The 24,117-nt window shown below is 39.9% G+C and overlaps 1 protein-coding gene across 3 annotated transcripts in view; it reads right to left on the bottom strand.

Moving 5' to 3' along the window:
• KLHL29 (kelch like family member 29) overlaps positions 1-24,117 on the bottom strand; it is a 553,446-nt gene that overhangs the window by 67,496 nt on the left and 461,833 nt on the right. For all 3 annotated transcript variants that reach the window (XM_054024033.1, XM_054024034.1, XM_054024032.1), the window contains 2 exons: positions 7,368-7,567; positions 1,688-1,947 (listed from right to left, as the gene is read on the bottom strand). In XM_054024033.1, the coding sequence (XP_053880008.1) occupies positions 1,688-1,947; positions 7,368-7,567 (460 nt within the window). The remainder of the gene's footprint in view (positions 1-1,687; positions 1,948-7,367; positions 7,568-24,117) is intronic.

Genomic DNA, 24,117 nt, shown 5'->3' with positions numbered 1-24,117 from the left:
TACTCTAAAATGGATCAAGTCGTGGTCGTATTTCTTTGGGGAAATAGAGTGGGATCAGCTGAGGTTGGAGCTGCCAGTATGAGCCAAAAAGCAGCAAGACCAGGGCTGTTCACTTAGTTAAAATGACTGACCCCTTCAGCAAAGCCTGCATTGACTCATTAACTCAGGCATGCTGCAGCAGCCTATCCCTGGGCAGGAGTGGGGTCAGATGACCTTCAGGCAAATGTATTTCACTCTCACTACCAGAGCCACAAGTTAGTATGTGAAACAGCACCACTCAGCTAGGAACCCTCCAGCTGCCACGTAGTGTTACAGACTCCTTAGGCTTCCAGCCTGCCCTCGATCCTGTTGCCCCAGCCTTGCTCGAGCCTTGTTCCAGCGCACATCAGCCTTGTCTGTATCTTATTCTTGCCCTGCTCCAACCCTGTTCCTGTCTTGCTTCAGCCCTGCACCTGCCTCCTGACCCCAGACACTTGGACTGATACCAACCCGACCTTTGACCTGCATCTGGACTCCAACTACCATCCTGATTTGGCTTCTCTACAGATTCTGACCCCAGTTCTGACCCACAGCCTGACTTGGGGCCCTGATTTCAGCACCACTCTCAGCCTGGTCCTGATTCTATGTCCAGCTTTGGCTCTTGGTACCTGTTCTCAACCACCACTCTAACCACCAGGGCTGACAGTCTAGAACCCAGAGCCTGATAGCCAGAAATGGCCAAGCACCTGCTTTGGCCTTCCCTCCCACCCCACTCCCCAAACAGAAGCTCAGCAGGGTACTGGGGAAGCGACAATAACATGGGGGAGGCATTCTCCCTTCTGGGTGGGCCTGGACAGAGCCCATCTGCAAGAGGGAACATTCTGACCCAATACTAAGGTTGGGGTTCAAACCAACAATCAATTTAGGTACTCAGAGATCCCCTTATCACCACAGTTAGCTACCAAGATCAGCTAACTGCAAATCTTATTTAGTTATATCTAAGGAGAATGGCAGGTTTTTAAGTGTCACCAATGTAATTCGTCTATCTCAAGGACCATGTTTTGCCTTTATTGTCCTCAAAACCAGTCACTATTTATAACACTTATCTGGAGATAGTGCTAGGCAAGGTAATACATTTAACTTCACAAGTTAAGGGCAACTGCATAACTCAGACAAATGGTGCAGACAAGCTAACCCTAATAAATATTTATATACTACCAGAGGGGGTATCTGAATAGCCAGTAAAGGTACAGTATAATTTTTTATACATAGTGTACTTATAAGGTGGTCATGCTATTAGAATTCAGCACCAAAAAAAATTGTGATTTACTGAGGATTTTTGCTTCCTACTGTTACTGAATGTGCATGCCTTCCCAAAAATGTATCCCTTTCCTGAGGTAACATATCATGCAATTATAAACCTTCAAGATTTATCTTTGACCAAGTCTGCAGCCAACAATTCCAAGAGTCTATGTTTCTAATATACGTGTAGCAAATGAGAAGCTTTTAATTCTAAACAATCAGATGGGGGAAATCAGATTCTGAAATGGCATACAATTTGTGCATAACCTGGAGTCGCTTGCTCTCTTTTTACCTCCACAATCCCATCTTTTATTCATCTTCACATTTAAAATTGCATGGGGATAGTTTCTACTTTAAAGAGGTATTTATGAGAATGGAGGAGAGTGGTTTCTCAGATTATTTTTACCTGAGCTCTGAGTGCAGCGTCCTTTTTAATCCATTTTATCACTGTTTCGTACACCAGCTCTTCTGCTTTGGTGTTCAGGCTGTCATTGGACATGTAGGAAATGAAGTCATCTTTTGAGATATTAAGGATCTCCTCTTGATTCGCCACCTCTGGGAAAATTTGTAGGGCATATGCTTTGGCCATGTTGTATAGTTCACTGCACTGCATAGCTTCAGCCATGGCTAATATTCCTAAGCAGTTGCTGGCAGTCAATTGTTTTTCTAAAAGGAGCAAATAAAATATAAATGAATGAATGAAAAATGGCATTATTTCACTGACAAATAGATGCTATGAACGTAAATAACTCTGGTTCACTTTGAATAGCACCCAGCTTATTCCAATGAGTCACCATTAAAAGAAAAAAGTCTACCAAATGCAGTTCCTTTAGATCTGCATCTTAAATCTTTAACTGGGTGGAAGGTATTTTCTGGGCTTGTTTTTCAGTGTGTGGTCTAGTGGTGTGGTTGGGAGAAACTGTTGACATAACCTTATAATTAAGGACCTCTTCTCTAGTAGGACTCAAGTAGTGAGACCACTGCTAATTCTAATGCCTACCATGTTCCTTTAAGAAACAGCAAAGACGTAAACCCTAGTGCAGGTGCTTTAAGAATAAACTCAAACGGCTCTGAGGACTTTTTTGAGGATGCTACAGTTGCTTCATGATAAGTTATGTCCTACTTACCTACTAAGCCACTTCAAATAATAATAAAAAAAATTCCCCACAGGAACTTTGTTACTATAGAATGTGATGACATTCCTTATGCAAAACACAGATTATACTAATGGTTTCTGTTAAATGTTGTGTAGTGGTGTTTCAAAGCAAATCATGCACAGAGGAGACAGCATTATCTGCTTCCTGGCAAACAAGCAACTGCACAGTGTGTAGTAGTATGTTAAGGATGAGCTATGCTGTACACTTTGCTGTCCTTTCAGCTCCTCTGAAAAAAAAAATCACCAATAGGAAATTTGTGCAAGAGAGGCTAACAGGTTATTGAGTCTCAGCTTTACTAGCCAAGGCATTAGCAGAATACATTTTATTAAGATTCAAGGCACAAAGCCTAAAAAAGTATGTCTACACTGCAAAGAGAAACCCCTGGCACCAAGCTCATGGCTTGTGGGGCTCAGGCTGTAGGACTAAAAATAGCACTGTAGATGTTCCTGCTTAGGCTGGATCCTGGGCTCCAAGACTCTGACCCCTTGCTGGGTTTCAGAAAATATTAAAAATATTCCCAAAATGCAGCACTCTTGTTCTGGAATAGAGTGTGCATACATGGAGTTAATCAGCAATAGCTTCTCAGCATTAAACTCACACCCTGCCTTACTTTGGATTAACTTTAATGGGTAAACAAGCCCACATATACACACAAACCTGTTTGAAACTAGGTGGATAAAATAAGCAGGCGATAGAAATCTAAATTCTTATCACCACCAATATTCGGAAAACTAAAGCCAAAAAGCAAATCTGACACTGGAGTCACATCAATCTTGTAATTTTTAAAAGAAATGCCCCAGCCAGACCACCAGGGCATAGCCCTACACATATCTTTAATTCTGCACAATGGAAAACATCTGGTGGAATGCCTTTACTCATACGAGAGCAGGTAGCCTACTTCAACACCTTTGCAAGTGGGGTCTTTTGAGTTCTCAGATTTCTGTTTATCGGGTAACAGGCTTGGGTATAGGACAACTGCACTGGCTGTGGCCTATCATCTCTGAATGGGGGATGATGATCATATATCTGTGCTGACTTTTCTAGATCTGATCTTGGTATTTTACCTATCTTTAATCCCTTGTAGATGTAGACAGATGTTTCTGAGTGGCCCAGTCTTTCCTTTTTTAGAAGGACCAGAGGGTAGTGTTGGACAATTGCTGTTCTTCCCTGAGAAACCTTTTTGTGGCATTCCAAGGGCTCTATATCATTATCCTTTCCCACATGCACATAAGGCCATCAAGAAGGTTGTGAAGAGGTGCGGGCTGCGATATATTCAACAGGTTGATGACACTTCATCAATTCTAACATGGCTGGTACAGTGGAACAAATGACTCGGTGCCTTTCCGAGATAAGAGCTCGGATGTAGGCTAGCCGGATGCCATTCAACTGGGGTAAGACTGAAATAATGTTAGTGGGGGAAGCATTTGGGGGATAATAATGTTGGGGGAAGCAGTTGGCAAAAATTATCTCAGCACCTTTAATTGAAAGGGTTCACCAACTACTTGCATCTGTAGTTCATCATATAGGTGTCTGATTAGATCTTGAAATACTTCTGGATGCCTAGGCAACAAAGAAAGGCTGGAGAACACTTTGCTCCATCTATGATTGAATAAGAGAGTGCTCCATTTTCCCTCTGATGCAGACCTTGCTACAATTATCCATGCCTTTGTCATCTCAAGGCTAGACTTGAATTGCACTCCACATGGGGCTCCACCCCTAGATTATTCAATTGTTAAGTAGAGAGCACATTACACCAGTGCTACGGGATAGCTGCCAACAGATTTCTGGGTGTAATTTAATGATGTCAGTTTTAACCTACGAATTCCTAAATGGTCTGAGACCTGGTTAAATACAAGATCACCTCTCTAACCTTTGACAGACTGTTGCAATGGAGCTCAACGGAGGCACTTGAGCTGGCAGGGCATTCTCTACTTATGCTTTGACTTTGGAATTCGTTCCCTATGTTGATCTGCCAGAGTCTGTATTTGTTAACCTTCCAGGCATGCTACAAAGCCCATCTTTTATCCCAAGTATCTGGGGATGGAGTGGATGCCTCAGCAGGGATATAGGGAGAGATTGGTAGTATGCATGAAAGATTACTTGGCAGAACTGTGGTACCAATGTAACAGGAGTTCAATAATTAGTGTGAGGTCCCATCGGTTTGTGTTGAATATTGTCTTTTTAATTTAGGGAGGATGGAGCATATGAGCTAGGCATTACTAAAATCAGCACAAACACACCTCTCTGTTACAGGCTGTGATCCATTTAGTTAATGGGAGTCCATCCTTGCTTGTTCACACAAGCCTCTAGTGGCATATTGTCTGGTCATATCTATAAGCTTCTGGATGTAATTTATCCTCCAAAAGATCACAAGGCCATTGTGATGGTCTCACTTTCCCATCGTCAAACTGTCTAGTGCCTCAGTTTCCTCACTGGCTGGGTGGTCTGGTTTTCCAGCTGACCCAAAAATTCCCCATCTGGAGTAAACAAAAACAATCCAGAACACTTTCTTGGGCAGGGTCTGGGTGGACCTCTCTTCATGCAGGGCTCCCAAATGCTCCCCTCACTGCTTCCTCTCAGGCTTCTTTTGGAAACTTGTTCTTCTCTCCGAAAAAAAATCAGAGATTCTGCTCTTCTCTAGTTGCCTCCTTGACATACAGACCTTCAGCAGGTCCCACCATCTCTCTCAGACTGAGGAAAGGAGGCCCTTGTATACTCAACATGCTTTGTGATCAGCCTACTGTTCCAGACTGTACTGTAAGTCCCAGAATCCCTCTGTTTAGTTCACTCCTGTGACAGCAGCCCCCTCCTCACAGACCCCAACTGAGATACTGATATATCTCCTGAATTCTGGTTTGGTTCACATGCCCCAAACCTTTTTGTTCCCTGGGTGCACAGACTAACTACATCGGGGTGGCTTTTAGGAGTTGTTTTTAATCCAGTTTCCTCTGCAACACTGAAACAAAACAAGAAAGCCATCCTTTCTCTTTGTTCATGCACCAGAATGCTTGTTCATGCACCAGGCACTGTAAGTAAAATCTTTAATCCTTGTTATCATCAACCACTAGCAAACATAGCACAGGAAATATACCCTGTGCTTGAAGCCATTATGTCCAAAAGAAAGGGCCATTTTCCAATTCTGCAGGTTCAGTTGGCTTCTACTGGGGGATAATTACAAATCCCAGGTCATTGCCCAAAACAAAATACTTTTCCTAAACATTTATATGGCAAAGACTCCGCTATATCTGAAGCACAATTCAGTCAAAGCTACAAATTCATTCTCCAAATGAACTGTATGAATTCTCCAAATGAAAATCTAAAACTCTGGTGACTCCCCATATATCACTAAACTTATATCCAACTCTCCTAGTTCATACCATAACATGGTTCACTGAATTAAAATATTAAATATTGGAAAAGGGAAATCTCTCATTGATTTAGTGAAATAAGTGTATTTTGTTTTTCTGGCTGAATCTTTCTTTAGTGAAAATGTACTTAAATACATCTAGTGATCATTGAAAGCTGTAAGATATATTCATTTAAAAAGGGACTGGAGGGAAGCTACAGAAAAGCAATGTCAGTGCAAGAACCTATACTCAAGGTTCACAACCAACAAATTGGGACTGAGAGAGACAGTTTTCAACCTACCATAGCACACTCATTTTAAACAAGAATTTCACATTTTTAAACAAGTGACAACAAAATTTATTGAAAGAGGGAGCTTGAAATAATGGCTTGATTCATTACTGCATCACTCCAGTTTTACACTTGTGTAGCCCCATTGCAGTCAGTTAGGTCAGCATTGCACTGGGCAGTAACACAGTGATGAACCAAACCCAAGGTTGGATTTTGATTTTTGAACATGTGTAACATTTTCTAAATGCTCATCTTCAAGACTCTGCATTTCTGATGTCAATTTACAATGACAAACTCTTGACATGACTCCAGGTTCATGTGGGACAGAGGTAAATTTTGGTTCCAAAGGGAATGACATGTCTTGCAATGAGGAAGAGTTAAGAGATATGTTTTAGGGAAGGAGAGAACAAGGGCATGAAAAAAAGTCTTGATATGATGTGTATTGAAAGCAACACAACATCTGGGTCAAACTTTATATTAATAAGATTCCATTTATAAATGGTTTATACAGGGTTAACAAAACATTAATAGATCTTATAAGCATGTCACAGAAATGAGTACCATGTGTTATAGGTAGTTATGGGCATACCAGTACAAGGTGTTATAGATGGTTATAAGGCATGGTTATAGGTAATCTATCTTCCTGTTGAGACTCTATATCAACATATAACCATTGACTATAATATCTATTAATCATTTATTAACGGAACCTTAATATAAAAGTGTGACCATTCTACTTGTTGTGGTTAAGATGGATCTCATTTATAAGACTTTGGAGAGTGCCAGGACTATTACTTCAGTGGCCACAAGGATCTTTCACCTGACCCTTAGAATCTGTTTTTCAGGGGTGCAGGAAAATGGCAGACTCTGACCCTTAATGGGGAGTCCATATTCATCTACTGTTATAACAAACCTAGTCTGGCATAGCTTCTGTAATCTACTGTAATGACCATATGAGTGGGACATCCTGTGCATTTGAGAACTCAGTGTCTGCATAAAGTGCAACCATCAAATTAAATGGGATGCTGATACCAGGAACAAAAAATCTATCCAAAATGTGAATGCAGCTGGATTTTTTTTTCAGCTGCACAAACAACTTTACTGACTGTAAATCAGTTTAGTGCTGCAACAATGGGAACATTTTACGTTCAGATCTCAGTCCAAACAAATGAAGTTCTATTGTGTTTCAAATAACATTTAATCGTGAATTTCCTAGCAGAACTACGAAATTAAAAAAAAAAAAAAAATCCTAAGGCCTATAAACTCACAAGATGGAATGGGGATGACACTTACCTAGAAATGACACACAGACTTTACAGAAAGTATGAAACTGGAACTTGCTGGCAGCCTCCAGAAGAGTTTTTGCGTTGGCAGAATCTATGATCAAAGAACCTGTATAAACAAACTCCAGTAGTAATTCCAGGACTTCTGCAGTGAGGTTTGACATGGCCAATTCCAGCTTCTCCCCGCCTCTGCTACTGTCTCGTGGTGACCTGGTAACAGCAGACAATGACATTCTTACAGGACATTATGCCATCCCCCTTTTGTTGTTGTTTACCAATTAGTGAGGGCTAGAAAACTGATTCATTAACTTTCTCCATATTTTTAAGGAATTGAAGAGTATTGTATTTTAAAATAACTGAACTTAAAGACTTTAACTGGATCTGAAAGAGAAGAGTCTTAAAGCGAGTTTTACAAAAAAAAAAATCAGTTTATTGCTACTCCGCATTTTCATGCAAAAGAAGGTTGCAAAAAAAAAAAGGAAGAAAGAAAGAAAAAGAAAAGAATGAGCCAACATTAATGAGAATGAGGACCAGGATTAGCTTTCAAAGGGAAACAATACATTTTAACAGTCAGAGTTAACATCTCATCTTTTGTGCATACTATGACATAGTAAGGCAAAACCATTCTAAATTTCAAGAGAAAAGGTCACCTAGTTTTTCAAGAGCATATCCCCATCCAGAACATGGAATAATATTTTAAATGTCATGCGCATTTTGAGATCTATTTAAGGACCTTTTCTATCAGCCAGAATAATAGTAAGATCGTAAAAACTGGTGGGTTTTTTTTTTTTTTGGCTCGATTCCGCAATCAATGTTAATGTAACAATATCTATGTTTTTGTTCTAAAAATATATTGTTCCCTTATAGGTACTAAAAAAGGAAGCCCCTCATGGCATTGCTTTGAAAACTGAATACAAGACAAGATAGACAGACAAAATGGTTAGAGCAAAGAAGGGAGGGGGGTGGGAAAACAATAACCAGCTCTGCCACAGGAAGCCAGCAGCCATCCTCTAGGAAGTTTCATGACTGTGGTCTACGATTTTTCCTGCATAAAGTGCTAAACAATTTGGGGATCAAAATATCTCCTGCATTTGAAGTGTGCATTAGTGCTTGTGAAACTATGGGACAAAAAGTAATAGTAATATATTAAAATAAGGGCCCAGTTCCTAATGCATGGTTGGCTGGTGTAGCTGCAACACTAAGGACAGGTAACACCTGAAAGACAAAAATGATAATAAATTTGGTAACGTCAAGAATGGGGGGAAAATCTGTTAAAGTAAGAAAATAAACTCCTTTAGTGGTTAGAGCCATTCAGCATCTTCTTACAGAAACATTAATTTCTCCTAATGACCAGACAATCCAAGTCCGCTCACTCCATCACTGCTACAGTTCTCGTGAAAACCACCGCACGACCAGCACCAATGTGCATCACAGAGACCACTGAACTCTTCATAATAAATGGTCACATTACTATCCACTGGCCAGGGCCAGCTTTAAATACAAGCAAGAATCACTTCTAGCAACTGCTTGGGAACCTACATGTTCAAGGTTCACAATGCTGTGAAGAAGCTGATGGTCAGATATCCCCTTCTAGTCCTGGAACCAGAGGACAAAGTATACAAGGCCAGATTTTCTTTCCCTTGTAAAAATTCATACTCTGATTCTGCCAATCTCCCCATAAACACATACAAAAATCCACAAAGCAACTTGGGGGATCTGTAAATTTGAGGCATGCCCTGTCACTTTTTTTTAATACCTCTGAGTTAGACAATGGTTTCAGGTAATAGAACAAGCCATACTTAGGCCCTGACCCTACAAAAGCTTATGTATGTGAACAGTCCTATTTAATACAATGGTACTGATAGTGAGTAAAATTAAGCGCATGCATAAGTCTTTGCAGGATTGGAGTCTTAAATTTGCTTCATATTTCTATTTAAGGTACTTATATGGCCTCAATTACCACAAATATTCAGCACCTCACAATCTTTTTATGCTCATAACACCCTGGCCAGGAAGCAAAGTACTGTTATTCTCATTTTACAGATGGGGAACTGAACTACAGAGGGTATGTCTACACAGCATTTTGGATCATGCCTCCCAGATCAGGTCAACAGACTTGGACTAACAGGGCTTGTGCAAACCCTCTAAAAATAGCTGTAGAGACAGCACTTTGAAGATGCAGCTCAGATTGGAGCTCAGGCTCTGAACCCCACCCCTATGCCTAGGCTTCAGAGCCTGAGCTCCAGCCTGAACTGCAACTTGGAAAGCACTGTGTACACAGCTATTTTTAGAGCACTAGTGCAAGCCCTGCTGGCCTGTCTGTGAGGTTCACTCCAAAATACTGTGTAGATATGCCCAGAGAAACTAAATGACTTGCCCACGGTCATGCAGGAAATCTGTGTCAGTGCAGGAAATTAAATCCACATCTCCCAAGTCCATGGCTAGTGCCCTAAACACTGGGTCATCCCTTTGTGTGGACATAGCCTGTGGGTGATGCCATATTCCAAAAGCAGATGCATAAGCATGTACATTAAGCAGGTTGCTTATACTGCCCAACATGCACCCATTGTACTAAACCCTGACTTTTTAACAGGCGTGCTGTATGCTCTCAGAACTGTCATGCATGTAAGCAGTATTTTGCTCAGGCTACAATTCCTCTTGCGATGAGATAGAGAAGTAAAGATTGGTTGGGCCCTGAGAGGAAGCCCATAATACAGTCTCTCTCTCACAGTCCTCTGTACCTAATCTCTAGGTCTGTATAGATACGGAACCTACCTAATGATAGAGCAAGAGAACCTTCGATCACAAGGTTCTTCGGATGCCATGCCTCAGAGGGATTCCCTGGTATCTGAAGTACCTTGAGGTAAAAAGTTCTCTTGCTCTACCATACTGTTTGACATGAGTTCATCAGGCAGGTTTGGTTAATGTTATTCAATGTTTGGGCATAGATGCTCACATTTGGTATTGGTGTGCTGAGCAGCACAACACCTAACTGATTTAGGGTCCTAAATTTCGTTTTCCAAAGGGATTTAGGCATTCTGATGGAATTCAGACTCTTAAGTGCCTAAATCCCTTTTGGAAAATGAGATTTAGGACCCTAAATCAGTTAGGCATTACTGCACCAAAATACCTTTAACAATCTGGGCCAGAGCACTCACTAATTTAAATGGGATTTTATGGCATTCGGCAATGGCAGGATTGAGTCCTTGTACGATAGGCAGGCCTGTTGCAAGCAAATAATTGTCTACGGTATTAATACCATTTGTGCTGGCAAATGTTGTGGGGGTGAGTGCGTGCACTGACATGGTAACAAAGCTCTTTGGGTGACTAATCATGTGCACCGACTGTGACTGCAGCAGTGAACAGGCCAGACAGTGCAAAACCAGTAGCCTTAGACATTAGACATTAGAATAAAGAAAATACCAATTTAAGCAACGACTCCAACCTGTCAGTCTTTAGAATAATTAAGTTATAATCTCTTTTCCTTTGTAATACACCAAGCAATAAATGGCTGCTGCAATTGATTAAATACCAAAACAAAGCTAAGGTGTTCAATCACAAAAGCCACTTATGGCAAGTATAATACAAAGCAATAGAGATTATTCATATTACTCAACCAGCCAGAAATGGAAACTGAGTTGTGTCAGTTTCTGCCTCGGATGCTTTAAAAGTAGCATGTTGTGGTGCTTGGGCAACAGGGGCACAACTTAGAGCAGTGGTGGGCAACCTGTGGCCTGCACGTGGCCCGTCAGGGTAATCCACTGGCGGGCTGTGAGACAGTTTGTTTACATTGACCGCCCGCAGCTCCCAGTGGCCGTGGTTCACCGTTCCCGCAGCTCCCATTGGCTGGGAACGGCGAACTGAGGCCACTGGGAGCTGCATGGGGCCGTGCCTGTGTACCGTCAACGTAAACAAAATGTCTCGTGGCCCACCAGTGGATTACCCTGACAGGCTGCAGATTGCCCACCACTGGTTTAGAGGCATCACTTACTTGGGATGCATACTAAAACAGGCCTGGTTCAGCCAACAAAGTAAAATAACAAGCCTGCATGGCTTCCATGCTGATGACCTGGGCTCTGTAGATTTACTCAGCCTGGAAACCAGATGGATTATTGTCTAAAGCAAGTCCTAAGGGATCAACAGTGAGTTTTCAAAGAAACAGAGAAAGAGAAACGTGTGTGGAGACTGCCTTATGACTGGAGAAATCACAGAGAGTATTAGTGTGGTTTGAAACGGGATTCTGGGGTCTGATTTAGTGAAATGGTTTTATAATAGACTTTTTCCTAGGTATTTCCTTTCTAACTCTGATGTATTGTATAATGATATTCTTAAAGTGGTTCCCGTGTTTCTTATTTTATATGCAGCGGGATATAAAGATCCTCTATGCACCTAGCAGACTTCGTAAATGTGGGCCATATTCTCCTCTCGGTTATATTGGTGCAACCCCAGTGAAGTCAGGAAGTTGCACAAATATAACCACGAGGAGAATTTAGCCCTGCTGTAAGTGCTTACACAGTTGACCAAGTGAAAAAACATATGTGCACAAGGGGTCTGATCCTGCACGATTATAATCAATGGGAGTTTTGTCACTCACTTCAGTGGGTGCAAGATGAGACCCTAATGGTCTAACATTGTTCTCAGAGAGGTCAACAGCAAAACTTCTGTTGGGGAGAATTTGTCTGTAACTGACAAAAGTGCACACAAATAAACACATGCACACACAGTACATGTTAATGGAAGCTCATTATAGATATAAATAAGAACATGCACATACACAATGCATTTTGGACATCTGATAGACTGTCTTCTTAGGATTTTATTCTAGCTTGAAGCTGGGTAATGTATGTTTTAGGTCCATGGACATAGTTAAACAAGGCACATTTTGCTATTTGCTCTGTGAACTCTAAAGTTTAAATGGAACAATGTCATTTTATGGGCCTTCCAATCATCGCTCATATTATAAAGGTCAAACATTTCACATTGTGACAGAAAATCAATAACTCTTCCAACAGCCACTGGGGGCAAAAAGTTTTGCTTCTAAAGAATAATGTGTAATAAACAATTTTAGACCTTACTTTATCATTGCTGCAATCTCAGAGAACAGCTAGAGTAAAAAGCCGGTAATTCCTGATATATAAACTCATTAAAATTAGGAAGTGATTTAGAATAGAACTTTAAAAAGATGCATCTTGGGCTAAGCAGCAAAAAGGTTAGATTAGGTCTATATTTAAACAAGCTAAGAGAGTTCTTTTACAACTTAACTATATTGTAGCTGTCAGGGAATTTTTTCAGATTTACAAATCATATAGCCTCCCATGGGGTGATTGTAGACCTTAAAAAATGTGAAAACAAAATGTAATGAAGAGATAAGCAAAACCACATATTAGTTCTGCACAGATAGAGTTACTAAATAAACAAAACAACTTTTTACTGTTTGGGATAATTAGATCTACCTAAATAAAGCCAGGGTCCTTGGGCATGCTCTGTCCACTTAGCTCAGTTACAACTTTCAATGTAATAACTTAATTTGGAGAGGTCATAGGCACAGGGAGATTTTTAAAGCAAAGGACATCTCAGTTATAAACTGGAACCCAAAGAACAAAGTTATTGGCCCTTTCATTGAGTTAATCTATATAGGGAAGCTAATAGAAATGCACACCGGTAAAGTAGGATTAATATTAGAAGGGGGGAAAAAATCCTTGCTTGCAATGTTCAAGATTGTGCTCTGGAAAATTTTTTACTTACTTACTTACACACACACACACTGAATTCTTGGTATTACCAGTAATTTTGTCCTTGAAATGCATTTCCTGAGATCCAGCACACATAGACAAACATCAGCACTAGTGTTTCATGCTTAGTACAGACATAACTAAGTTTTCTTCATCATCTCCTGAATAAAGTTGAATACATATATATATAAAAATAAATTCTATTCATGAGCTAATGCACTTGGTGTATTATATAAAATAACTTCACTGCATCATTTTATTAAGAGGTTCTTTTTAACATAACCTTTCTGTGATGCAGTACGAAAAATTTTATAACGAGATGCTTTTGAGTGTCAAAGCAGCATTTAGACTCCAGCTGAAGTCCCCTTATATACGGAGTTCTCCTAGTATTTCACTTCATCAATTTACAGACAACGATACTGTTGCCTCTAACTGGCTTGCAAAACTGTTTTGATTGACTAATGGTCTGGTTGCCTCTTAGAGTTGGCTACAATCTTACTCAGTTTCACTTCAAATGTGAAAAGCTACCTATGAGCAGTGGAGAAACCAGTTCTCACTGTTTACAAGCTACAGTCACAATAAAAGTCAAAGCAAATTCAGAGAGACAAGGTGGGTGAGGTAATATCTTTTATTGGACTAACCTCACCCATCTTGTCTCTAATATTCTAGGACCAACACGGCTACAACAACACTGCATAAAACAAATTCAAAATATTCAAAATGGAGCCGCCTGCAAGGAATGCACATGAATAATGCAAAACGCTTTATGTAAATGTACATTTCTGACTCGGAACAGTTGGTTAAACTTTATCCCACACTGCCTCATCATGCTGTATGTGAACAGGGAGACTAATAGACCTTTCAGTGACATCTTTTCACGTCTGAAGCAGTATGACTACATGGGGTGCAACCTCAAACGCATGTCATACATCACAGCTTCTCCCTATGAAAATGGGCACCGAATAAAAGTTTAACCTAAAAATAAAGACATTTTTGGTATTGTACACCCCTCACAACCCCACCAGCATGCAGTGTTTAGAGTCTGCCTCTTTCTCTGTTTCTATCCAGGGCCCATCACAAATCAACAAACAAACAAAATTTAACCAGCCAAGAAAATTAAATTGATTTCTATCAGATAGATTCAGCTATTGTGGGCATCTTTGACTTCCCTATTGATCATTATCCTGCACATCTTGGCCACTTGGAATTTAATGGCAATAGAACTCAGATACCCCTGTATTTGAAAAGCACATGCCTCTACGGTTTGTGCTAAAGGAGATTTCTGTTAACATAATAGGGCTTGTGGCCCAAACAAATTAGCAGTTTTGATTCTATCCAGAGGGCAGTGGAACATGCATTCTATTCTTTACAACATATGTTGACACCTGCATCCGAGAGCCATGATATTGCCCCCCCCACCCCCCCGATGCCATTGGTGTGGCTGGAAGTTGCACACACAGACTGTAGTATATGGCCCTTAGGATTGCTGTCTTCTATATCCAACTACCTAATGAACTTCCAGCTTCTGCTCCACCTCCTAAATGTACTGTGACATTCTGTTCTTATTGGTTTTGGTTTCATAGTGAGGGACATAATTAATATAAGAGCAAATGTTCTCTTTTCTCATTTCACTAGAGCAAAACATTTGCTACCTATGCTAACGGGATAAAAAAAAAATCAGAAATTAAATTGCTTCATTCCCTGGACACTTTGTTTGAGTCTAAAGGAAACAGGAAATCCAAGATTAGAATATGAGATGAAGCACTTAAACCAAGAACAGCTAATTCTTTTTATCTCTGTCAAATTGTTTTGATTACCAAATAGAGAACACTAGACTGGGATTGGCAGCTTCTCATGAGGCTGAAGAGTCTGTTAGTTATGTGCTCATTAAAAACTTTTGTTCAAGTCTACACAATTTAGGCGGAATATCTTGGTTACTGTGGAACATAATCCTGGAGGTACTGAAACTCCAGACAAATAAAAACAAAGTGCAGCATTGCTGCATACTAACTGTCCACTGTTTGACTTTTCATCATCAAAATTATTAAATGGTTCAAAGTCACATGTCTGTTTATCTTGGGATAAACAAAAAAGAAGCTTAATGACATGTATAGCTTACCTCTAGCTAAGTAGAGAACAGATATTGTACTCTGCATGGAAAGCAATGTTTCATGCCTAAGAGCTTGATTTACGATTCTGTATAATTATAGGCTCATCATGAGATATAAATGTACAGATACACAAACACAACATGGATTTACACAACACAGACCCCAAGATGCATGTACACACTGTGGTCACACATTATTTACTGAGTTACTAGAGTTTATACAGCTGCAGGATAATCAGTCATGTAAATGATGACAACAAGGGACATTTATAGAGCAACATCATTGCAATACATGTGCCATAAGGCGGAGGATATTCTATTATATAGGATTTTTTAAAAATAAATTATACCCTAGCATGGCTTCTCTTTTGGAATTATTTTATCGATATCAAAATGTACTAACTTGCAAATCTCTGCCTTCTTTACGCTATCTCAGAGATAAATATTATCTGGAGCCTGAGTTACTATCCATCTGTCTCATGAAACAAGAAAAACACGTACTGTAATGATGCTATAGTGTGATTAGGGTAAAGAACTAGCAAAATCATGAGATTAAATAAATTAGTGTTTAAACACAGCCTTGCAAATTCATCATGAAAATTTACCTGACCAGGCACAAAATCTACTTGTCCATGCTTCACCATGACATTGATGCAGATAATGTTATTACTTGCTCCAGGCAAATAGAATTTGGCAAGGCTGGTTTGGCATACCAGGGGCCAAATGCTCTCAGTTTGCAGCTGTTCAATCCCCAGTAAAGTCAGTGGAGTTCCATGGGTGTAAATCTGTTTGTGTATCGGGCATTTTCTCCTAATGCACCATCCACAAATCAGACAAATGATAATTTTAGACCAAGACGAACTATACGATTAACAACAAATGCTTTTGTTAACAAGAGACATGGCCAGAACAAAACAACAAACAAACAAACGAGGCAAATCTCATATATGCTTTTAAGGCTATTCCAAGATGGAACATGATCTAATTGCTCTATACGGGCTGCTTCAAAAAAGGCAAGGCCAGGATCAGTTGAAGGGTGTAATGCTATAGTAGCTGAGATCACAGACTGAAATATAAATCTGCCTCCCTGCTGAGACTTAAGAAACAGACAAGCTTCAAGAGGTCAGCTTAAACAAGTGGCAAGAGAATGAGCCAATGGCTCTTGGAAGAGCAACATTTGCTGTCTCTGGACTCTTTTGCTAGGGCCTGGGGACAAAGTGAGTCCCTACTTGTGGAGTAATGAAAAACTGGGCCACAGATTTAAGAGTCTGGGCACCAACATACTTGCAAAAGCCTTATTTGAAAAGAAAACAGCAAAATATATTGAGGAACAAAAATTTTGCTTTGGGGATTTTAGACAAAGGAAGAAGAATTAAAAATAAATGTCATGTCCGGCAAGAAGTTAATTCTAAAAACTAAAGGTTCCCCTCATCCCACTCAGATCTGATCTCTTCTGATCATATTTACTGCACAATAATAAAACAGCTTACTACACAGTTGGCATTATACAAATAATAACAAATCTATTTCATTGGATGTGGTGAAATTTACACAAGTGTTTATGTAGGTATATCTAAGGCTCCCTTTCAACGCTGGGGGGAATAATTATTTATTAATTATTATGATTACGTATTTATATTAAGGTAGTAGCCCTAAGGCCCTAATTGGCATTTCAAGGATTAGAATGAATTTTGCAAGGTGCTAGCTCTTTGATATAGGGTCTTACAGTTACATCTTTGTAATACAGTTAAGCCTTGTCTACATGGGGACATTCAGGAAAGTTAATCTGCATTAACTAAATGTGTGAATTTAAAGTGAATTAGTTAAACTGCATTAGATCCTTGTGTGGGCACTCTAATTCAAAATTAAAGTGGCCTTAATTGGTTTAGCTTAATTCACTTTTCTGAGTGTCCCTGTAGAGGCAAACCCTTAGAAGAGGCATGTAGTACTTTTAAGAAATATATAAGTGAAAGGTATTATACCACGTAACAGGTAGTGTGTTTTCACGTATCTCCTATTATTGGTACTGGGGATTTGTTACCTATAGCAAAACTTCAAGGACTGCTCTGCACATTTTGCTCATCAGTGTTTCGTGCAACAGGAACAAAGGATTTGGCAAAAGCTGATCATATCATTAACGTAAATTCAGTATTCTAATCCAGCAGTGGCCAATACCGGATGTTAAAGAAAGGCAAAAATAAATAAATAAATCCCACCTCAAAATGAACTTGTGCAGTGTTGTAAACACAAGTGGCATAGGCAGGGTCAGAGTCATCCTTGACCCTCTACAGCTACCTTCTAGCATCCTGAACCATCATATTTGATTATTTTAATTTTAGGTCAAGATAAGCTTTTGGGGGGTGGCCAAAAACCACAGCGTGGTTCCAGTCCCTGGACTGTGCAGTTTTTGCCTATCTGTCTTTGATCCATTTAGCTTGAACTGGCTCTTGTAACATAACTCTTCCCCGTTGCTGGTAAATTGCAAGTCCACAACACAGTCAAGCCCAGACTGGGCCCTGAGATGTAAGTAAATATAGCTAGGTCACACGAATCAGTGTCTTCCGAGCGGCTGCATGACAGCAATGTGGCTTGCAGATAAGTCTAGCCAGAGTGAGGGCAAGAGAGTGATTAGTCTGTCATTTCTTGGATTTGTAGGATTTGTAGTTCTGTCTAGAAATTACGTGAGTGAGAAGCCCCTGCCTACCAAAGAGAGAGAGGAGGCTGAGATTAAGTGATTTTGCATGGTACCTCTGCAAGCTGGAACTGTCCTGAGGCAGATGCTTGATTTCCACGCCATAGCCTGAGCTTCAAGATGGACCTGCCCTGCCTCACTTGCCAGGTTTTGTCTTTCAAAACAGAATGAATTTATCTGCCTGCCAATGCAGAGCAAGCATCAAGAGTAAGCCTGTCACCCCACCAATCCACGACTGCGTTTGCTTGGCTGAATACAGTCACACTGAAACGTCTGCTCTGGACTCTGTGTCAGTTCCTTGGCCCTTTGGTTCAGAAGCACAGTTAAGTATTTGTAACCTGCAGTTTGTTCATAGTGAAGCATGTAAATTTCTGCTCAGTGAAAACATGTTTTTCAGAGCCTGGCAGCTGCGTAGTATCAAACCCTAGCGGCCAGCTGTGACATTAGGGTGTGAGTGTTGCTGCTGCTTAACAAAATACAAACGGCAGGAGAACAGCAATGACTGCCACTTGTAGGAGCATAAATCTACTTCCCATGGCAGTATTTCAAGCCCAACATACTGTAGCTATGAGTTACTTGTTTAAGAGGAAAGGCATTTATAGCATTACTTGAACCTTCGCAGCAAAGGAACAGTACACTTTGTACTTTCCATTAAACTTTCCTTTTTCATAGGCCCCATAAATGGTTTAACAGAAACGACTGATGATATCCCTCTATGGACAGTACATCTCTGATTGCACCTGAAAAACGTATCTGATTTTCAAGACTTTCTCCTCCTCTTTCAAAAAAAATAAAATAAAAAAAAATAAAGGAAGGATTTACTTTCACAAACGTTTTATCTTTACAGGGAAGCTGAAAGAGACAGGTGCAGATATGCTCCCGACTTCTCAACTGGGGTTAAAAGCAAAAGTTCTTGATAAGAAGCAAAACAGGAAGGGGTTGCTAAGAGTGGATTTTATTTTCATCTGCTATTTCTCATTTTTGGCTTCTCATAAGGTAAACACAAACCAGACAGTCTGTTTTCCAGACACCTGAATGCTTTTGCAGTTTTGTCATACTGTTTCAGATGGAGAGAGGCAGATTTCTCCTTCTTGCAACCAAATTCTGCCTTCTTTTACAATGGTGTAAATCCAGAGTAACTCCCATGACTTCAATGAAGTCACACTGGATTTACAAGGGTGCAAGAGAAAGCAGAATTTGGCCCTAACAGTCCAAAATTATCTCTCTAGCTTTAGGACCCAGGTCCCAGATACAGAAAGAGGACCTGCTACCCCATTTTAGAAAAACAAAACAACAGAGAAAAGATGCAGGCTGTCCTGGAAAAACAATTTAGTCATGAACTAAAGTGACTTTGCTCCTTTGGAAAAGAAAGAGGACCAGAGTGTTGCCAGATTATGTTCCATCAAAATTCTTGGCTTTGTGATCTAATCTCCTGCTGTGTGTATTTTATGCTGTACGCTACTGGAATTAGCCAGCCCTCAGGGCTACAAAGTTAAGAGCATCATTAAAAGCAAATCTTGAACAGTTAAAAGGTACAGAATACTATCTGAACTTCTCTGTACTGCTGCCTCACAAAGAAATACAACTCTGAGGTTTGCTTATAAGAGCCAGTATTTGGGCCAAGAAAGGGATTTTAAGCCAAGAGCTTCCTATCAATGTGAATTTGGTAAGGATTCCAGGACTTGGGGTTTAGAAAAAAAAATAAAGCTAATTAAAGAGCCCCGGTGAAGTTCACTTTGCCTTAGAAGCATCATACACTCCATTTATATGGCAGCTGTATTTGTCTACTTAGGATGCAGTTTAAAAACATTATACCACATCATTGGATTTTCCATCCCTTTCTTCCAGACACACACACAATCAAAACAAAGAAACATACACACAGTCAAAACAAGGAATTCTAGTTACAAATGAAGCTGTAAAATCTGGTTCTGGAATGTGGACAACCTTGCCAAAGTTGGGAGGGGAGGGATGCTTGGGTATGGGGTTTTGGTTTGGCCTATTATAGAGATGGAGCCCAATGTAAAAATTAAGATTTGGATTTTGAAACATGCCCTCTAACCCCCCATAAAAATATATGGTGTGTGTGTGTCAAAGTTGGAGGGAGGGCTGTTTGGATTCTGGTCTCTCTCTAGACATGTAAAGATGATCACAGATGTATCTGACATATACACACATATAGCATACACATACGGGTTGAGCCAGAGCCACAAAACTCAGGTTCAGGTCTGCATTTCAACCTCACTTCCATAATTGGAAAGAATTCAGCTTGGGGTATCTGTTAGGAGCCAACTCCAATGCACACATACAAGATATGTGGATATTATTTAGGTTACAGGGGATCCTCCTGTTTCTCCACCTCTCACCCTTGTTTAACATTCGCTCACCCTCAAGGTCGTCTACTGCAGTAACCTCCTGTTGGCCAAGTCTGAATAGGATCTTGAGTAATGCCACCTGATTAGCCAGAGGACTCCCTCCAACAAGGGCTGAACATGCTGTCTATCTTAGCACCAGCTCTAGGAGCAAGTGATAAGATCAAGTAATGAAATACATCTCTTTCAGGAGGAAAGTTCTAAACATTAGCCAAAAGAGTCACCAAGAAAAAAAATCCTTACAAATTTAACATAAAGAGTAGTAAGTCTGTTCCAAGAGTTTGATGTTTAAGAAAGCTACAAAGTAAAGGGGCATAAGAATGATAGTAATATAATTAGGCCTGCCAGCTGTGCTTTGGTTTGAGGGCACACACATCTCACCCAATCCTTCTGCTTTGCCTGTCTGCTTCATTCTTGTGAGCATGGAGGGTACAAGAAACCTGGAGCAGAGTTCAGACACATTTCAATATGCTGCCTGCTTGTAGGAATGAAGCATATAGGTATAGCAGCAGGATGGGGAAAGAATGCCAGACAGTGAAGAAGCCCAATTTATTGACTTGTTATTGTTGGGTTGTTCAGCATAGGAGTCTGTTTTTTGTTTTTTTTTTTTAAATATTGGCTGAAAGCACAACTTGGGCTTGGTCCGGTGCACTCTAGCTTTCACCCAACAAAGCGTACAAGCTTGTGTTTAATTGTAAGTACATTGTCAATGGGACTACTCATGCTCTTAAGTGCTTTGCTGGTGTGGGGCTAGAGGGCTCAGCACCTTACAGGATCAAGCCATTTTTAAGAACCAACAGATCTTCTAGGATCAGGAGAACAATATGTTTTTATTTGAAAATCTAAATATTTTAATGGCATATAAATAAATTAATGTTTGTTTTAAAATGTATATTCAGTTTTGGGTCAGTCAAATCTGACTGTCTTTTTCATTACAATGTGGTACACTGAGTCTGAGTGCTGGATTTATCCTTTAAAGACATTGTTGTAATTGGCCTTAATTATTTTCTAACATTCCGTTTTTACTCATTTGGGGTGTCACAGGTACTCCTGTTCTTCTTTTTGCGGATACAGACTAACACGGCTGTTACTCTGAAACTTGCTATTCTGCCTTCAGATATTCACCTACAACACCCAGTGGTATCAGATGCAGATAACCAGATGTGTTAGGGCAGTAGTTTGTCCATAGTACAGGATATATGATGCAAGTACACTGAAAGGTATTTTGCAAACATGTATATCCACGGGGACATGTAGACACATACCCAGAGCATCTTTATGGGGATGATCCTGTTCCCACTGAAGTCAGGGACCAAACTCTTGCTGACTTCAGCTGGAGCAGAATCAGATCTTATATCTATTGTACCACTGAACTCAATGTCCTTTATATAAATATTTAGGAAATACAAAGACATTTACTTATTCTTCAGCCACTTAATCCAACTGTGTCTGTTTTTATTTTTATGATAATAGAAAGAGTGCAATATAAATCACATTAAGCTTTACGTGTGATCTGTGTTTCATCTTTCCTCAAAGGAGCTGTTAGCAACAGGTGACCATTATCAAGAGAACATTCTAAACATGCTATATTTATAAATATACTGCCATTGTGAACTGTCATGATTTTATATTACTAAGGGCATGCTCCCACAAGGTGCTGATTGCCTCTTGCAAGTTAAGTGTCCTCAACTCCATTAACTTCCATGGGGTCCCTGAAAAGTGCATCTTTAAAATGGCACCTCAGGGTCCCAGGTTTAAGGTCTCTCAAAGACTCTAGCACCAATTTGCACATTCAACAGGTGAACATTTATTTTTCCTATTTTCCCCACCAGACAGCCTGAAAACTCAACCTGGCATCAAGGTGGGTTCCTCCCTATTCAAGTGTCATCACCAGTAATAAAAATGTTGCTGCCTTGGATCCCCCTGTGTAGCCCCATAAGCATTCATCAAGGTTACATGAGTGAGAGTGAGGCCATATATTGAAGACAGTGGGGCTGAAATGGTCTAACTGAGGTCAGAATTTGACCTGAGAACACTTTACAACTGCTGCAGATGTGTGAGAAGGAAAAGAACACAAGCTGACTTTCAAATTCCTGGTTGAGTTTTCAGAGCCTGCAGTTCAGGGGGAATAAACAGCCACCTTTTTCAGTTGGAAACTGAGTGAGTCTGATATGAGTCACAGAGAGACAAGCGTGGAACTCCAGGATTCCACTTTCACAGAGTCACTTTTCAGAGGAGAACTGCATTTAAGACTTTTTTTTTTTTTAATGATTGCTCTGTTAAATCAGCATTCAGTCTATGGTTCATCTCCGTTCGACAACTAAATTACAATCCTCCCCAGAGTCTCTCTAGAAATAGATGGTGCCTGATGACTTTTGTAGATGAACCAACGTCTTCACAGTCAAATCCAAATGACACGCCTTGGCCAATCAATTACTGGGTTTCTATAAATGATGTCTAAGATCTCCTTTCCCTATAGACTGAATACCTTATCTCTGTGAGAGGCATATACTGTAGCGTTAACTAGCAAGTGATAATGAGCAGACAGGAGAAAAAGGACAGAAAAGAGATCTATCATAGCTAGAGCTAGCAATCATTAGGTTTACAGAGGGAAAATAACAAGCTACCAGGCCAACATATTTTTTATGAATAATTGATAAGGCAGTCAAGCACAATTATATCATAGTAATGTAATATATATGCACAATTAGAAAAACAGCTTTGTGCAAAAGGACATAATACACTGAAAAGGAGATACCAGCCAATATGCCATCCTGAAATAAAACACCATCACTATTGTGTTAGTTGGTAAAATTTAAATACAGAATTTGAAAGCAAGCAAAATGTTCTGTAATTCCATTTTTTAGCACAGTCCAGGCTCAGTCTGCTTAGGAAAATACTGCAAGGCAAAATCAGCAGCTGCATTAATTTGCTGATGATTGAGAGAAAAATGAAAGTTATCCTGGTGGTAGTTTTTTTTATCCCTCCCTTCTTGCTACTCTAACTTACTAATAATATGAAAGCACCAATTTATTCCTATCGAGTATATGAAGCATACAAATTGAAAAATCAATGTAATGGAAAAAAAAGATTATCATGCACTGTTTAGAATCAATCAGCTAGAAACTGGGGGTGGGGAATGCAAAGGCGGAGACATGAGGTTTAGAAATGTACATATTACATCTACTCTAAGCTAAAGCAGTGTTTGCTTAAGAAAAACTCCTCTTAGTCTAACATGCAGACTGAGTTATATTTTTAATCTAACATTGTCTCTTTCCAATTTTTCCTATGAAAATTTGCCAATTGACTTTTTGCCTTTAAAAAGGCCCCAAATAATATTTTTATAAATATTAACCCCCTTTCTCCTAAGTGCCACACATGGCATGTGACAAAGATTTCAGGGCTGAAGGGGTTAACATTGTCTAAATACTTTATTGTTATGAAGTTTCAGCATCATTCACAGGAAAGCTTATGGCTTACTGTAGCCTGAAGGATAAAGTTTTGTACTATGTAATGGAATCCCTTTAAAATATTGATAGCAATAGTTCTATCATGTGGTCTGGATTACTACTAATAGTTCTGTTTTAAGCTTAGAATTCTTAGTGATGGAACACATTCTTCAGCCAAAATAGGCCATTACTGATCAGAAATAATTACACTGTATGAGTCAGATGTGTAACAAATGGATCTGAGTCTCGGTTTGAAAATACATTCAAAGGAGGTGGAAAGAATGGCTACTGGCTCTGTGACAGGAGATTCAATCTTCATAAACCTGCAAGAGAGGGGAAGAAAAAAGCGACACAAATGCGCCCTACAAAAGAACAGACCAGATCACAGCTGGAAGGAAGGCAAAC

This window comes from Malaclemys terrapin, chromosome 3, assembly GCF_027887155.1.
Source record: "Malaclemys terrapin pileata isolate rMalTer1 chromosome 3, rMalTer1.hap1, whole genome shotgun sequence".
NCBI classification, from domain to species: domain Eukaryota; kingdom Metazoa; phylum Chordata; order Testudines; family Emydidae; genus Malaclemys; species Malaclemys terrapin.
Note: the sequence above shows the minus strand (reverse complement) of the source record. Positions and strands in the feature narration are given on the sequence as shown.